Genomic DNA, 18,236 nt, shown 5'->3' with positions numbered 1-18,236 from the left:
TCTTTTTCTTTCTTTTTTTTTTTATTTTAAGAAAACAATAGTTGTTTCAGTTCCCAAATTACAGGTCCTGCCAGATTTCCAAACACTGAGTTTCAGTCCTGTATAAGCTCAATTTTAGAAATCTCTACTTATACTTTAAAAATCGCTCTTTCTTGCTGAATTTATTTATGCAAAGACTACCTAATGTTACGCATGAGTCTCCCTTATTTTCACTTTTCAATGTTAGCAACCGTTCTATAGAAGTGCAGTTGAACCTCTTAATCTGAAAGTCCATTAATTCGAACGCTGCCGAGAGGAGATGCATGTTATGTAAGAAAATATTTCAAGAGGAGAGTACCGAACTCTGTCTTTACCCCCAAGGCCATCAAAGGCGGCCCAAAATTGCATTTTTAACGATTCCAATTTCGAATAATTTCCTTGACTGCACACCTCACTCCTTCCCCTAATGGTAGGAGGGTTAATTTTTTTTTCAAGGTCCAATCGATCGCGAAATGAAGACCACAAAGACAATGTAAACTTTTAATTCGAATATGTACATATACCTTCCAACTACTTCTAGACGTTGTCGCTGCTTCAAGACCTTCGTTGTAGAGTGGTACCATTTTTCGATACCCTTGTCACAGAAGGCACCGCCTGTGCTTTCAGCCAATTCTGTACGCTGGTTTGCAGCTCTGGGTCGAAGCCAAACGTCTCTTTCTTCCTAGCCAGCGTTTCATGTGACCAAAGAGATGGTAATCGGATAGCGCCAAGTCTGGGCTGTATGAAGGATGGTCAAACACTGTCCAGCGAAACTGCTGCAGGAGGTTTTTGGTTAAAGCAGCAGTGTGTGGGCACGCATTGTCGTGCAGAAGGACAATGACTGATGACAACATTCGTCTATGTTTGTTCTGAATTACCCTTTCTTCAGCATTCAGAAATTGAATTACAACACTCATTTCAGACTTAGCAGGACACGCAATTGTTCGAGGCATGTTTCCTCATTCACTGCATGCTCCGAAATAACCACAGCAACCTGATGCACTGCACAATCTTACTTGAGAGCTTGCTCAACTAATCTAAGCACAGCGTCATCGGCTTGACTTTCTGGTTTACACTTCGCGATCGAACGAACCTTGAAAAAAAAATAACCCTCATATAAAATAGCCTATAGTAAGATTTTAATTTCAAAAATTTTCGTGGGAAAGCCTTTGAACCTCACCTCTCTCTATCATTACTAGAAGATGGTCTAAAGTTGCATTTTTAAGGCTTCAATTTCTAAAAATTTTGGGGAAATGCTCCGAATCCCTTCTTTTGCCGAATATCATCAAAGATTGCCAACTGAGTTTTTAGGACTAAGATTTCAAATTTTCCGGGGGAGAACTCCTAACCCCCTTTTACCTAACACCTTTGAAGATTGTCTAAAATTGCAGTTTGGAGAATTCAGTTTTAAAAAACTACTGGGGAAAAGTCTCTGAACCTCAACGTTACCAGAGAGGGCTTCAAAATGCTATTTTTAATGCTAATGTTTCGAGACATTTCCATGGAAAGGCCCCCAAAGGTCCCCTTTCCCTAACATCACCAAAGATCTTCTAGAATTGTATTTTGGAATTCAAAAATTTCAAAGAGTTCCGAATCCCATTTTTTTCTTCTCATACCATCGCAGATGGAAGACAGTTGCGTTTTCAACATCACTTCCAAAAATTTTCGAGTGGAGTGCCCTCTTTCCTTAAAGTCATCAAACATTGTATTAAACTTTATTTTTGAAACTTAAATTTTGAAAATCTACATTTTGTCTAATGTTACCAAATATATTCTTCACCCGCATTTAAGACTTTAAATTCAATAAATTTACCAGAAAGGGCATCTGAATCTCCCCTACCACAACATCACCTAAGATCATCTTTCCCAGCGACATTTTTAATAATTTTCTGAGGGAGAGCCCATGTCTCTGTACGATGTTACTTTTCATTTAATAATGTTGCCAATTGAAGTACTTCCTGCAAAAAACACTGCATTAAAACTCAAAACACCAAATCACATTCTAAACTTTTTAAAAAATTTATGACTTCTCCTGTGTAACTGGATTGAGAAATGTTCAAGAGGAGTTATTAAAATATGAAAAAGAAAGAGGATTGGTGTTTTACAAACCTTTTGGAAACATTTAAATTGGAGCTACCCCCTTTTAGCAGCAAACCCTCCAATTCTCTTTCCTCACACACATATGTATGTTGCGATTCTCTGGATTCCAAGGGGTCATATTCTAGTAATGACCCCATTCTTGTCCCTTAAGACAAATGAAATTTTAACTAATTGAACCAGAAAATTTTTATCCCAGTTTTTAGATTATTTTCCTTGAAAACACCATGTTACATGTGTTGCTGGTTTAAAAAATTATGTACCACAAAATATATTAACTGACATTTTCAAGGTACGAATATCTGATTTTTTTGTGGGAAGGGGGGGGTAGTAATCCCGATAGGATTACATACCCCTTTAGACCCTTGAAGATGTCTAGTCCCCCCCCCCCAACAATTTTGCAAGTCCGGCCCCCTGCTAACTCCAGTGTATTAACCCTGAACTCCAGCAGATAGCGTTCATTGTTGACTACTTTTTTGTTTCTTTATTCTCCTTAAATGAGTCTTGCCAGTTAAACAGTTAAGTTACCGGATCTAGTTCCGCCTTGTCAAAATAAAGCATTTCCCTGAATATCAAACATTGACAAAAAATGTTATCTTATAGAGACGTACCGAGTACTCGGTACTCAGCCAAATTCTGATCAGATACTCGGCCAATACCGAGTAGTTGCAAAAAATTGAATAATGTCCAAGACAGATACTAAAATTTATAAAAAAAAAAAAAAAAGCAAGCATTATATTCTGCAATCATTTACAATTGAAATTTATAAGTCAAATAAATTTAAATTTTGAGAAAAATGAAGTTTGTAATGCTTCAATGGAATAAATCTTTATTGTAATGTCCCCAAAGTTAATAAAACTTATTTATTAAAAATCATGCAAAAAAGGTAAGTATAGAAAATATGGAATTTATTAAGAATGGATTTTTGCTACAAACAAAAATTAGTTATAAAAATATAAAAATACCTTTGCTTAAAAAAATAAAAGGAAATAAAACAATGTTAAAAGCACAGTGCAGGAACACTGCAGACACGTGTTTTGGCGTTACAAGGAATTTCTTTTTCAATGCACAAAATGGGTGCTCGTAGATTTAAAGACATCCGACAAAAGTCGGATTTTTTTTTTGTCGTATGTCTTTACATTCTTTAGCTCACATGTTATGCACTGAAAAAGACGTTCCTTGTAATGGGGGGTCAGAAACACATGTCTGCAGTGTTCCTGCACGTTTGTTTTATCTGCTTTTAAAATTTATTTAAGTTTGGCAGACTAGAACTATAATTGATTGGTATACAGTGAAACCCCTCCTAACGGACACCCCTCTTATGCAGACAATTTTTAATTCCCCAGTTCCAATGCAAATGACATTATTAAACCCCTGTCCTGCGTACACCTCTCTATTGCGGACAAAAAAAAATTGTCCTGTTAGTGTTTGCACTAGAGGGATTTCACTGTAATTTGTTTTAATTCTAACTTGATTAATCATACCTTTTATTTATTTTTAATTTTAAAAATAATTTTTTTGTAAAATTTTTGACACAAACAAAATTGTTTATGTAATGCGTAATTAAATTTCAGAAGGAATTTAGTTTTAAAAAATATTATATGGACAAGGAGGTCTATATTACTATTCCAATAAGTTCAAAATTCATCACATGTGTGTCGGTGGTTCTTCTTAAAACATAATTGGTACTTGGTAACTCGGCCTAGTAGTGAAAGGCCGAGTACTCGGTACTTGGCTACTCGGCCAAAGTGCTACTTGGTATGTCTTTATTCTTAATACATATATTTCTTCCGTGCGTGTGTTTCTAATCGCATGGCTTTTAAATGGCTGAACCGATTTTGATCACATTTTTTGTGTGTCATTAAGTTGATCCAAGAATGGTTTAGAGTCGCCATGGATTGAATCGGAAACGTTTTTGTTAATTAAATTAAACATTGGATGGTTACATTTCCCAAATGATTAATATTTATTTTAACCTATTGTTGAGCAAAACGAAATAAATTTTTTTCACATTGCCAAAAGACAATAAGAAAACCAGCTCTGCTCTTTGTAATGCAAATTTCTTTCTGTGATCTGTCAATACAATTGAGGGTATATAAAACGTAGAGAAAGGCAGATGAAGCCTTCATTTCTTGAAAGCAATGATTTTAGGTCCTATGATATATTTTGAAGTAAAGTATTGGAAGAAAGCCGGTTTCTTTCAATAGGTTCACACAAAACGTGTCTTCCTGTCGTCGTAGTTGAACCCTGTGACGGTATCACTGCCTCAGGTTTTCCTAACCAAATGATCAGAAAGTACCATACCTAGCAACATTTGTTTCTCTGCTCAAATCAATCTTGAGTTTTGGCACCAATGGCAAGAATACTTTAAGTGATTATCAAACTGATCAGTACATTAGTAAAGGAAAAGATGGTGGAATTTAAAGATGAAACAAATTTTATTTTCATCCAGATGAATTACAAGGTAGTTTTGGGCACTAAAGATCAGTACAGTGGAAGATTTTTTCTTTGGTGCAACAAATTAGGCAATATATGAAGTTTCAAAAGTTTTCATTCAAAAGAGCGGACCACTAATCGGTCGGAGTTCACTTCGCTCACTGATCGGCTGGATTACAGGAACATGGCGGCTTGGCGACTTGGCGATAAACAATAGAGTTGTGTGATTATTTGTTTACATTTTAAAGCTCCACTGTTAATGTAATTTATGGGGGGTTTTTTTCCAAAATGTTTTAAATTGCAAAGAATTGCTTTTGATTTTTAAAAAGTGTTTGGTCATTTTCGTTGAAGAATGTTTATTTTACATCGGGAGGGGGAGAGTGATTTTCGCTGATTCAGGGAACTGTTTTTACCTTTATCATTTTTTAAAACGATATCCTTTTATTTGTTTTATTCTTTTTCACATGAGGGACGTTGCAGGGGGATTTCCCTTTTGTTCTAAGATGGGTAGTTAGTTTTTCACACTTAATATCTGAGGACGATTTATATCCTTTGAGTATGTCTGAAGAAACAAGCCATACAATCTATGGAGATCTTTCAAGTACGTGAGACAATTGCTCAGTGGGCATTTGATAAATCAAGTTGTAATAAATATATACATTTTGGCACCAAGCAGCTTAAAACATTTTCTTTTTACTTATTTTTTTTTTCAACAAAATGGTTCCAACACTTCATAGGTTATTGAAACTTTTCAGCTTTTCAATTTACAAAGTTTGACCAGAACAACGTCTGTTGGGTCCTCTAGTCAAATTATAAATAACTTACTGAATTTTTGATGCTTCAACATTGAAACAATGCTGTCACGCATGCTATGGCGCGAGTTACATTGTTAGCTAATATATGAGTCAATCTTCAAAAAGTGTAACTTTTCTGTCACACTCCTTTTACAGTTAAAACTTTAATTAACAATTCCTTTAACAATGCTTTTCAATTTCATCAAAAATGTATCTTTTTAATCCTGCCAACATGTTTTTAATAATAATTTGTATTTTATTATATTTTTGGTTCACAACATGTGAATTCTGACCTCCAAGGCATGTTACACAATTTGTATGACTTTATGTTGCTTAATAACTTGTTTAATTAAAAGTATATGCCTATTTATTTATTATTCCTTTCACAAGTCTCTCAAAGACTAATTGTTTAAGTATATTTAATATTTTAATATTGTGTTTTACTTCGTTTTATCTAGGATAAGTTATGTCACACAAATTTTCACCGCCATTACCTAAACACAAAACATCATTCCTCATTAACACATGGCAGTAATGACATCAAATTTTATTTTCCATGATACAAGAAAGCCCCCTTGTTTATTTTCAGCCATAAAAAAGTTTTAAGATTTTTGTTGAAAAACAAGAAGATAGATTTCGTTTTAAAAACTAAGTGTGGTTATTGTGACTTCTCACCTCCATGAACGTGAATTTCAGGGATGTGAATTGATGTAAAAAAGGAAGTTAACATGTTTTTATATGCTTAACATGTGCATATTGTAGCAACGAAGAAAAAAAGAATTCCCCTGAGAAATGTATCCATTAGGCCTATATTAATGGGAAATTCCTCACTTCCGTGACATACCTAATCAATGTCATTATTTCTAATATGAAAATAGATGATGGAGGGGAAATACATCAATCTTAGGCATTCTACCAAAATTATAAATTGCAAGTATGTTCTCAAAATTTACTAAATACTACTTTTTAACACACATTTGAACTAAAAGGATAACTACTCATTAAGCTGTAGTTTAATTAAGAGAGCTTAATATAATATTCCCACTAATCATAAAAATAGGTTATTGTTTTCACAATTAACAAAATTACTGCTTTGATATTGAATTGGTCTCAACTTTTAAACACTGAAAGTTTTCCTTTTTTTTTATTTGCGTGAACAAAGCATTTTTTTTTATTATTTTATTTATGGGTACAATAATAGGAAACTAGCTGGGCTATTGTTTATAGTTACTTCTAGTAGGTAACACTTTTATGTAAGAATGAAAAAAAAAAGAAAACAAAAGGCTTCGAAATTGAAAAATATTTGCGTTCAAAAGTTACATTTTCTGGAGAACAACCGATATATGAGGATAATCACATACAACAATGAAAAATGGATAATATTAACCACAGTTTAGTATCCGCCCCTGGTACAGGATATGTGAAAAGCCTAGTAAATTTTGTAATCTGAGTGATTTGATAGTCCCAACTGCCAATTAGTTCAGATTAAAGAAGTCCAACTCTAGGTATTTACATTTTAAAAAAAATGGTGCTATGATTTTGATCTTTTTTTTTTAATTTGATTTTTTATTTAACCAGTATTGGACTTGTACTGAACAAAAAAATAGTGTATTAAGGATTAAAAGAAGGTCAAATTTTGCTGATTAACAATTTAAGAGTTTTATTAATGATTATGTTATTAATACTTTTTAACTTCTAATAACTTCTGTGCAGTTGTAAAATTGAGTAAAATTCTTTCCTTGATCTGACAGTCTGGGAATTTCTTAGTTTCAGGGTGCATTGTTGTTTGTAAAATTGCTTGTAAAAAAAGGGGGGGGGAATGGTTGCTTAGTTGTAATTGTTTTTTTTTTTTTTCCATAGACTACTAGACTATTGGAAGCAGAAGAGCTCCAAACTGAGGTTAATAAACTGCATATTCAAATGACAGAAGAAGAATCAAAACAGAAGCGATATAAAGTAAGGGCAATTTTGATTTAGTTACAAATCAAAACTGAGTAAAAATTCATTATACACAACTTAGCATATTTTTTTCACAGCTTGAAAACATTCGAAGGAAGCATAATTATTTACCACTTATAATGGAGCTTCTAAAAATATTAGCAGAAGAAGGAAAACTTGTACCATTGATTTCTGCCGTATGTATAAAACATTTCTTTTATGTATTTTCTGTGGAGACATATTAAAATAATTCTGTTAGTATGTCTGCCAAACTGAATTGTAATTGAAGACTGAGGTATAGGAAAGGAATTGATGACCCTAAAAACATTATGGCAAAAGAAATAATTTTATATACCCCCTCCACCAGGAACATTGGTTGAAAATGTTAAACATGAACTCCCACTTCTTATTCTAAAAGAAAATGCGAAGTAGGCCATTGGTTCTTGAAGCATCTTTCATTTTTAACAGACTTCAAAGAAGGAGATTATGATTTCATCTTGCAGCTTTTTATGTATGTTTTTGTATTACTCAAAGAATACTGGGCGGATTTGAAAAATTCATTGATTGTTTGGAAGGGTATATTTTCTAGATGATCCTACTTTAATATTGTCTGGTTCTGATGAGGGGTCCCGGAGAAATCTAAGAAACTTCAAATTTTATACGCCTTGTGGCTATCTAGACCAGCTTTCGTTAGCTGTGTGATACGCACAGGTCACGTGGTTTAGGCGTGAACGGTGCATTTTTTCGACGGAGGAATCTTGTCTTGAACAATATTTAATTCTCATGCATCAGGATGTTTGATTTTCACAACGCTGCCTGTTAATTTTAATTATAGTCTTACTAATGTATTTATTACTCATGCAGCACATCAGTAAATAACGTGTTTTTCTACGAAAATAGTTGAATTAATGAATTTAATATAAAAACTTTTTTGTTGATAAATAACTTCATTTAAATTTTTTCTTTTAATATTTCAGTTTTGAAATATATTTTGTGCTCAATTCAAGGAGAATTGAAAACAAAAATCCCCCCCCCCTCTCTCTCCGACGATTAAATTTATATTCCTTAATATATCGTAACTGGTGTCCGATTTCTGAAGTTTGACAAGTATTCTAGATTTGATGTTTCATGACACCGTCATTTTAATTTACAGTTATGGCAATACTAATTAACAAACTTTGTTGCAATTTTTTTATGTACTATGCTCCCTGATTACTAGAAGTAGCCTGGACCGATTAGGAAAATTCTTTTTCTGTTTGAAACGGTATACTTCTCCCGGTCACCTGATAGCCCTCAAGACCGAGTATGAGGGATCCTGGAGAAATCGAGGGAACTCTTGAAATTTCATACTTGTGCTTTGTTGTTTGTAAATTCATAGCGTCTCACTTAGTGAAACAATTTTTATGGGGTTTTTTTTTTTTTTTGTTTAATGGATAGGAGTGATCTAATCTAACTTAGGTCCCAAACCTTTGCTTCACCATATTTGTTCTTTAGAAAAAAGTAATGGGCGAAAAACAGTAAACTTCATTTAATTTTAATAATAAACGATTAAATATAAAATCCATTGTTAAAAAAGTGCCATAAAACAAGGGTACTTTCTTTACTCAGTGTTAAAGAAAGTACCATAAAACAATATTAATCACGGGCACCCCCTTAAGAGCGGGGAGGGGGTGTTTTTAGGGGTATTTTTCCTTTTGGGGGGGCTCTTGCTTTGGGGGAGAACCTCGCCCCCCCCCCTATTATTTCCCCTGTACTAATCATTAGTAGTCATATCGCAAAGTTTGAATGAAGACTCCTCTGAAGCAAACAGGAAATTCATTTAGTACCATTGCTCTAGTAGTATTTTGATCTTCATATATACATCACAGTAGATATTCTGTTTCTAGTGTTGATCTCTAACAAGGTCAAGTAAAGAGAAATGCAACTTTTTTCATCAGTTACGTGACAGATATTATTGTGAAATGTAAAATAGTTAAGGAAACCATTGACATTTAAATGGTTCTAATTAAATTAGCCCACAAATAAATCCTAGAAAGGAACAAAGATCAGTTTTTAGTGCCAATCGTGTAAAATAGTTAGGGAAACCATTGATATTTAAATGGTTCTGATTAAATTAGAGCACAAATAAATCCTGGAGAGGAACAAAAATCAGTTTTTAGTGCCAATCGTATAAAATGTTATGTGCAGTAAGATTTTTTTCTTTTTTTAACCGACTTCAAAAAAGACATTCTCAATTTGTCAGAATATTTTTATGTATGTCCCCGTAAACTCAAACATGCATTGACCAATTCGTAAAATTATTTTATTTTCTCGTTTGAAAAGGTATATACTTCTCATGTGATCCCATGGTCATCAAGTGAGTATCTGAAGATGGGATCCTTGAAAAATCAAGAAAACTCTTCAAATTCTATGGGCAAAGTGAAAGCTATTTCTGTTGTTTTTTATTGTGAATATTTTTCGGAAAGCACACTTTGATAAAGTTAAACTGATGATGAAGACAATTTTCTTTGTAATTAATTGTGCATCTGAAAAAGCCTTTCTTCAAGTCTTTGGAAGTCTCCGAGAAGCTGTACTCTATTTCTTACTCTATTTTGCTCATCTTAGCTGTTTTCAGGCTCCTGTGCTTGATGCTTTCTCACTCAAGATGTACGTAAGGAGTGTACCACGTACTCTACCCTACGTACTTATTTTATAGTTTCACCACAAAAAAGCAAAAAATAAATTATTTTCAAATAAAAAAGAACAGACTTCAAAAATCAAAGAGGAACTAAAAAGAAAAAATAATTGGTCATACTTACGTACAATTTCGTACCCAAACGTATAAATCAAATTTCTTTTACAATTCCCGTATAAATATCAACTTAACACCCAATTATAAAATAAACCCTGATTTTAATTACTATACAAATTATTTTAATACCTAACTAATTATATACGATATCTTAATTTTTAATAACCATTTGAAGTTAGGGCTTCCTATAAACTACTACCTAACATAACTGACAATCCACCAAATCCTCAGTTAAACACTAATTTAACTAAACGCGACAGTTTTTAAAACTAAACCTACTCAGCTACAATAAGATAAAGATATTTATTTGTTTATTTATTTACTTTACTACTCAGTTACGTTAAGTAGTTTGTAGGATGTCCCGACTTCAAATGGTTATTAAAGATTAAGAGATCCTATATAATTAGTTTGGTATTAAAAATACTTCATCGTATAGTAATTAAAATCAGCGTTTATTTTATAATTGGGTGTTTAGTTCAGTTGATTTTTGTACTGGAATTGTAAAAGAAATTTGATTTATGTTTGGGTAAGAAATTGTATGTAAGTGTAATCAGTTATTTTTTGCTTTTTAGATCCTAGGCATTTTCTGAAGTCTTTTTTTTATTTGAAAATAATTTATATAATGATAATGTTAGTTTATGTAATGATACTCTTTGTATACATCTTTTAAGTTCCCATTACTGTTTTTATATCAAACTCCGCTTTTGTATCTAACTTTTTTTTTGTATCTAAAACTTACAATAATCTACAAGGATTTGTTTACTTTAGAGCTTGTTTTGAGATATGAAAACAAACCTTCCAGCAAAATTTTTCATCAAAAGATGATTTTCCTCAAAAATTGATCACAGACCGAACCCTTCACGAAATTGTTATTTAGTTCATCCAAAATTAAATGAGCTTACTTTTTGAACAAGTTTTCAACAGTGAATTGGTAGCATAAGTGATGTCCTTCTTTAGCTTAATCTCTAAATAACTTCAAATGTATCTTTTTAATAGTCAAAACATTTAAAATTGATATTTTAATCTCTGGCTTGCATAAATGTTAAGTTGTTTAATATTGTTATTTTTTAAAGACATTCCTCACCAGCAGTGGTGCAGCCAGAAAATTTTCCTGGGAGGGGTTTTCAAAATCGAAAATTGTTGCTTTCTTTCCCATTTATTTACAATGCGTAATTATTCAACATAAGAGTTTCTATAGATTAGTAGTTATCCACTTAAAGTACTTGCTTAAAAACAATTAATAATTCGTATTGACATTACTATGAAATGAAGAAAGTGAGAAAAAGCACAGAATATTTATCATTAGTTTTACTTTAATCTTTTATTCATTTTTGGTGTTTTTTTCGCGAGAACATTTAAAACCTCCTCCTCAGATTCATTCATGTCTTTATGAATGTCAAATGCTAGCTAATAATGGTTTCGATCTTTCGATGAGAATTGGTAAAGAGCCTCAGAAAATGCGGTGCGGTAGGCTGTAGGCTTCCTCTCTCTAGATTTATACCAGTGGGAACGTGGCATGCTCATCATGAAACATAACTTTTATATTTAAGAATTAAAAAGTAATTTCTGACTGCTCCCCGATCATTAGAAGCAGTAATATATTTTGTTGAAACCTATTCCGCTTGGAAAAGCTCAAATACTCTGCTTTTTTCCCTTGATTTTAATGTAGGAAATGAATATGCTTGTGTTCTGGGATGGGTTTTAACCCCAAAACCCCTTTCGTGGCTGCGCCACTGCTCACCAGTCACAAAAAAGTCAGGAAATTGAAATACCAATTGAATATCAGTTTCATGTCCAGCAGTTTTAGGCAATGATAACATAGTTTGTAACTAATTATTACATATTGATCTAACCAATAATCATATATGCACAGGAATACCCCACTTAGAGATTGGTGATACTTGAGTGCTGTAGTAAATGAATCCAAATTGAGCAATTTTATTTTTATGTGGAAATTAATTAGTTGCTTTTAAATACTGTTAAAGGAAAACTTTTGTTAGTGGGGAATAATAAAAGGGTTTAAAACATTAAAAACTTTGATTGACATGAAATGGCTACAACGCGTATTGTCACAAGTAACGAATTTTAGAGCCAACGCGAATTCCTCGTCTACAACACCATTATTTTTAAGGAAGTATCGGCTTCATTATTGGCCACTAAATATTGATTTTATAAATGTTATTACATCTCTTTAGCATCACTGACAGCAAAAATTTCCACACCATACAAGTCTGCACGTCCCGTTGGTAGTGCATCAAATAACCACTCAGCTGATTTCATCCCCCCCCCCCATTCCAAATATTAAAGTTCATGAAATATAATGGCACCTTACTGCGCTGTTTCTTTCAAAGTTTGAAGATGAGAAGAAGAAAGTATCGGACAAAAAAAGGTTAAGATTCTTGATATGCTTGAACAACTACCAAACCTCGTCGGTAGCACGGCAATAAGTATGAGTTAATCTTCCATACATACAATTAAAAGTCAAAACAAAAAGATATCCGACAAAGTTGAGAACTTGGGTTCAATATTGAAACTTGCAGGGTAATGTCTAAGCAAAGTAAATACTGTTATGAAAATGGAAGCTGCTCTTGTATCATGGATTAAAGCGATCAGAAATAGGGGCTGCTGCAACAAATTGAATCATTATAAAAGAAAAAGTGAATCAACTGTATTTAAAAATGTACTAAATAAGAATAACCATCTGACCATGAAGCGTAAATCATCATCTTTATTTTTTAACTCATAAATATCATTACTGTATCCACTGTACAGTACTATTATCATGCAGTATTTTATTATTACTACATACTGTGAGTGCCATGTTGTTTTATTTCATGTCTTTCCCTCTCATTGATCATTTTGTGCATCCTAAAGTATTTTATACTAAATAAAAAGCGAGATTTTTTATTTTTTTAATACGGTAAAAGTTCAGTTCTTTGTGTAAGAGACTGATGTAATGTGGAGGAATACTTTAAAGCAGTTTAAGAGGTATTTATAAGTGCCTAAAAGAATTTGGTATGTTAAAAAAAAAGGTATGCATACCTTTTTCTACAACGCGAAATTTCGACTTACCCGAAGGGTCTTGGAAGGCATAAGTCCTCGCGTAAGTCGGGACTCGATTGTAGTGTGAAATAACAGATTACCAATACCGAAATTTTGGTTCATTTTTCTCCTACAATTTTATTTCTTTCTTTGTTCAATTAATTTACTTGCCAATATCATCTGCTTAAAACTAAAAGCTTTTGTATTGGGTAAGATTTGTTTGCTTATTGAGTGAAACAAATTATTAAGTTCAAAAATGTTTCTCTTTGTATTAAAAGGGGAAACCAGTTTAGACCAATCAAAAAATCAATTTTTTTTTAATGTGATAAAATGTTAGTGAAACTGCTCAAGAATATGTTGACAAAATTTCAATGAAAAAGTCAGATTAGTTCCGATGCTATAAGCACTTAAAGTGACTGTGGAGATTTGAAAACGTTCACAGCATTTTTTTCAAATGCGTTTTTCGTAACAAAGTTTTTTCAACTAGTGTTAGCTCAAAGAATTTTTTACCAATCTTCTGAAAATTTATGTGAACATTCTTTATTCAATTATACTCTATATGAACCTAACTTTCTGAAGATATTCTTAATAAAAATATCTTTTCAATGCAAGAAATGTAAAAAACGGTCGGAAAACATAATATTGTAATTAAACAGCTCAAAACGTGCAATTTTCAACTTTGATCTTAATTAGGTTTATGTTCTCTGGAAATATGTTGTTTACGGGAAAGAAAAATTGTAATGATTACAGACAAAAAATTGTGACTTCGGTAATGCACACCAGTAGCAAGCTCTGAGGACGACCACCCATGGACTGCAGCTTCTAACTCCACTAATTCTGGTGGAAATGACTTCAAAAAATTACAAGGTGTACTTCAAAAAAGATGAATAAAATTCCTTCAATCAATTCACAAGCTCTTCTGCTAGCATTGAATAATGTTTAAAATATTCAATGTTAAGATTTTTTTTATCACTATGTTCTCTTTGATTTCATTTCCTTCTTCATGTTAGTCTTTTTCTATGCGGATGGAAGCTTAGTCTTCAAGAGGCAAAGTGTTCATTTGATATCTTCTGTGACCAGAATCTGGTAATTCCTGGCAACGTAAAAATTCCTTGGCTACTAGCTCTGTCAGAACAATGAAAAAAAATGGAAAAAAAATTCTGAAAATAGTTAGTCTGCCAACAAAGACTTTTCCTGTTTCCTAAGATTTTTGTCGAGCTCCCATGACATTGACAACATCCAAAACCTAAAGCCTGAATCATTGCCAGTTTTACAATATCTGTTAAAATTGTATCTATTTGATGGTCAAAGCCTCTGAAAAAGAAAAGGAGGAACAATTTCTCAGGTTTATATTACCGCAAAGTCTTGCCAAACACGTAATACTTCAATCAGTATGAAAAAAATTGTGTGTTTCAAATTAAAATCTGTTCTGGGTATAAGAGTCAGAGCACCGAGTGAAGTAGCGTAAAGTAAGATGTTATTTTAAAAAAAAGTAGATTAGCAATTGAAGATCTTAGCAGGGCTGCGGAGTCGGAAGGAAAATGGCCGACCCCAACTCCGACTCCTGGATTTTGAAATGCCCGACTCCGACTCCGGATTTCTTTTATTATTTTTTTTAATTGTATTTTTTCAACTCCCTCTCTCCCTTCAGGGGAAGGGTTGAAACCTCTAAACAGAGATTTAAATATTAATTCCTTTTTATGAAAATTTCATATTTTGTTTTTTATTGTAAACCCAAGACGCATACAACGTTAGAAATTCAATTTAAAAATCAAATTTTCCAATAGTTACGAGTTAAAAAGTGAGATAACTTAAAAATCCCTTTTAAAAAATATGAATAGGATTATCTGTAATTTGCCCCCCTTTAATGCTTAACAAATTGATATTGATCAAATCGTGTGCTTTCAATTTTTGAAAGCTGTAACTTGAGAGAAAAAATGCTTTTTTTCTAAATCCAAGTTCTTGAGAGGGGGTAGTTGCTCCGGGTGACATCCATCTGGTAGATGACACCAAAAGTTAATTTCAGAGTTTATAAAAAAATAGAAATATTTTAATTCTGAAAATTTTCGCGAATATATTTTAAATTATATTTCATCAATAAAATTTCAGCGAAAATAGGGCACATATACGTCAGGAGCTAATTTTACACAAAATGCGGGGTTATATAAATTTGTACGAATAGCTTTTACTATACCTATATTTCTTCTTCGCTAAATTTTTAATTTAAATTTTATTGGCTGCTTTAAAATTAACCTTAATATGAAGATTTTAAGATTAACTGCAATTATTGAGTGTTGTAATCAAGAAATCATTTACACTTATTTTGTTCCATACTTTTTAGTGAGAACCAAGCTTATAGAAATAGTCTTAATAAAGAAAAAAAAAACATTTGATTATTTCATCGGATCTTTTGGATTCGTGCTTTCGCGCCATAACTTTTTTGAATTTGCCGATCACCCTTAAACGTTTCAACCTTAGCTACGGGCCTCGACTTACTAATTTTTTTACATTTCTTTTACTATTTTATAACCGAGATCGAACAAAATACTATATTTCTATTTTTATTTGAAAGTGATTACTTGAAAATGTTAGGCAACAAAATCGTTTGCTGACAGTTGCTATTAGTTAAGTTCAAAAGCAAGCAAACTAGGGGACGGCTACAGAAAGTTCGGTAAGCACTCAAGCTAGCTGATTGCCATAATGGCTGTTATTTTCTCATTATTATCTTTTTATACATGTAATCGAACCAATTGGTAATCAGTTTTTAAAAAATGCAAGGAGAATCAGTGAAAAGGATAGATAAAAAGAAGCTCGGAGTCGGCATGTTTTTGAACAACTCCGACTCCGACTCCTTTACCCCAAAATCTATCCGACTCTTCGACTCCGACTCCACAGCCCTGGATCTTAGTGGAAGGAGGGACAGCTTTATTTTAAAAGGAAACAATATTTAAAAAAGAGTTTTAAAAACTTTTTAAAAAAAGATTTTGTCCCTGCAGTCAATGTTATGTTAAATCGTCTCCATGAAACCAATTTTAACGGTGAAGCCGTTTCCTTCTTGCATAGAGGATTTTAACTGTAAAATTAGAGCTATATCTTCCTCCAAATTTGTAGATGAAATGCAACTTTATTATTTAAGTTAATAGAAGGTGTGATATGCTAATGATGCAATATAGACCAGATCAGTGGTTGGAAGTAGCGACGCTACTGTAGTAGCTACATTTTTTAGTAGTTTGTAGTGTAGCGCACTACTTTTTTAAAAAAGTAGAGTAGCGAGTAGTTCGCTACAAAAAAAAGTAGTTTGTAGCGATTTCTGGAAACTACTTTTGAATCAAGTTTTTAAAAAAAATGCATTTTCAAACGAATCTGACTGGTGCAAGTCTTACGCGAGTAAAAGTTGCACCAATCAGATTCGTAAGACTGAAAAATTCGAGCTGACCTCTAACATATAATTTTGACGTCATGTGTTGTATCTGTTTGACGCCATTACTTTGTTTGGCATAGAAACTTTCACATTTTCCCAATATTCGCCTTGAATAGAGCATGGCTTAAAAAGAAAGAAATGATTTTTTTTCCCATTTCCTGCAAACTTTGCCCGTTAAGCAAAAAGCTTTCGGTATTAATGCCATTTGCACATGCAGTCGAACTAATATTTAGTACCCAAGAAAGAATGTGATATAAGCCCTGCGCTTCCGTTAAGAAAATTTTCGTGTAGCGGGTGAGGAATTCGTGTCAGTTGCAAAATTCGTTCCTCGAGTAAAACTCGCTCTATATAGACATTTCGCGTTAGTCAAATTGCGTTGTAGCCCTGGTCCACTGTTGTTAAAAATTGCACTTTGAAGTAAAGTAATCATTTTTAGTTATGTTTCATGTTTCGGATAATTAGTAGTACCGATTGGGATATTTTTCATTTTTCTTTATTTTGTCTTTTTTACTGATTGAGTGTTGATATATTAACATATTAAAAGTCAATTATTAAATGTTGTGAGTTTTTGAGGTTATTGGCAAAATAGAAAAATGCTGTTATTTCATTTTATCAGGGGCGTAAGAAAAGAGATGGTGTCTAGGTCTGGAACCCTAGCTTGAAGCTCAAAAGCAATTCCTATGAAATAACTAATGTTATCCTATGAATCCCTAACTATGAAATATAAGTTCCTTTAAAATTAACTCATATAATGAAAATTTAAGTTTTTTTCTTTTGTTGATGCACTTCATCATCTAAATCAATTTTATGTATATGTATGTCTAGTCTATGTAAAATTTAAATTAAATTACGATTGGATTTATCTCAATTTCAAGTAGCCGAGTTGCTCTTCTTGAATGAAATACTATTTACTGTCAGGAAATGATTAAAAATTTGAAGGTTGAACTCCTTCCACTTTTAAATCCTTTCTTGCAGGGAACATTCGTGCAATTGGTAAAAAATGTTTCGATTGACGAATCGTTTCAGTAAAGGAAGAAAGAATAAATAATTTATAGCAATATTCCATGTTCAAATGAGACAATATATCAATCTGAAAATTTTGTTAATTTTTTCATTCAATCTCAAACGGTGTGTATGTGTATGTTATTTATTTATTTAATTTTTAAAAAGTAGCGAAGTAGCGACTACATTTCAAAAGTAGTTTGTAGTTGCTACATTTTGAAAAAAGTAGTTGTAGTTAACTACATTTGTGCTAAAGTAGTTGTAGTTCGCTACAAAAAAAAAATGTAGTTTTTCCAACCACTGGACCAGATGCACTTTTAAATGGTGTTAATTGATTTTCAAAACTTCTAAAATCAAAATGTTCTGCAACTTCTATCTATCAGAAAGCTAGAATTTTATGAAACAGAGAACTTGCTATGATAAATTATTTGATACATTTTAATAGAAACAGCATACATATTAAGATACACGCATTTTGTTTAAAAATGCCAACCTATTTTGCGTGTTTTCAGTGGAATATGTGTCAAGTGTTTTACTGAATTCAAAGTAAAAATACCGACGACTAGTTAAAACTAGAGTTTATTAGAAATGGAAGAAAATGTCCAGGGACTTATTGCTACCCCCCCCCCCCCCCCAGTGTATTACTCTGAGTACTCTCTACATTGGTTTCCTTCGTTGTTTCTTAAATTTTGGAAGC

At 32.5% G+C, this 18,236-nt stretch overlaps 1 protein-coding gene across 1 annotated transcript in view; it reads left to right on the top strand.

The window, feature by feature from the left end:
• The window catches only part of LOC129224433 (ubiquitin carboxyl-terminal hydrolase isozyme L5-like), a 61,065-nt gene that overhangs the window by 40,199 nt on the left and 2,630 nt on the right, over positions 1-18,236 (top strand). The window contains exons 9-10 of the mRNA XM_054858888.1: positions 7,206-7,301; positions 7,382-7,480. Coding sequence (XP_054714863.1) covers positions 7,206-7,301; positions 7,382-7,480 — 195 coding nt within the window. The remainder of the gene's footprint in view (positions 1-7,205; positions 7,302-7,381; positions 7,481-18,236) is intronic.

This window comes from Uloborus diversus, chromosome 6 (genome assembly GCF_026930045.1).
Source record: "Uloborus diversus isolate 005 chromosome 6, Udiv.v.3.1, whole genome shotgun sequence".
Taxonomy (NCBI): domain Eukaryota; kingdom Metazoa; phylum Arthropoda; class Arachnida; order Araneae; family Uloboridae; genus Uloborus; species Uloborus diversus.
Note: the sequence above shows the minus strand (reverse complement) of the source record. Positions and strands in the feature narration are given on the sequence as shown.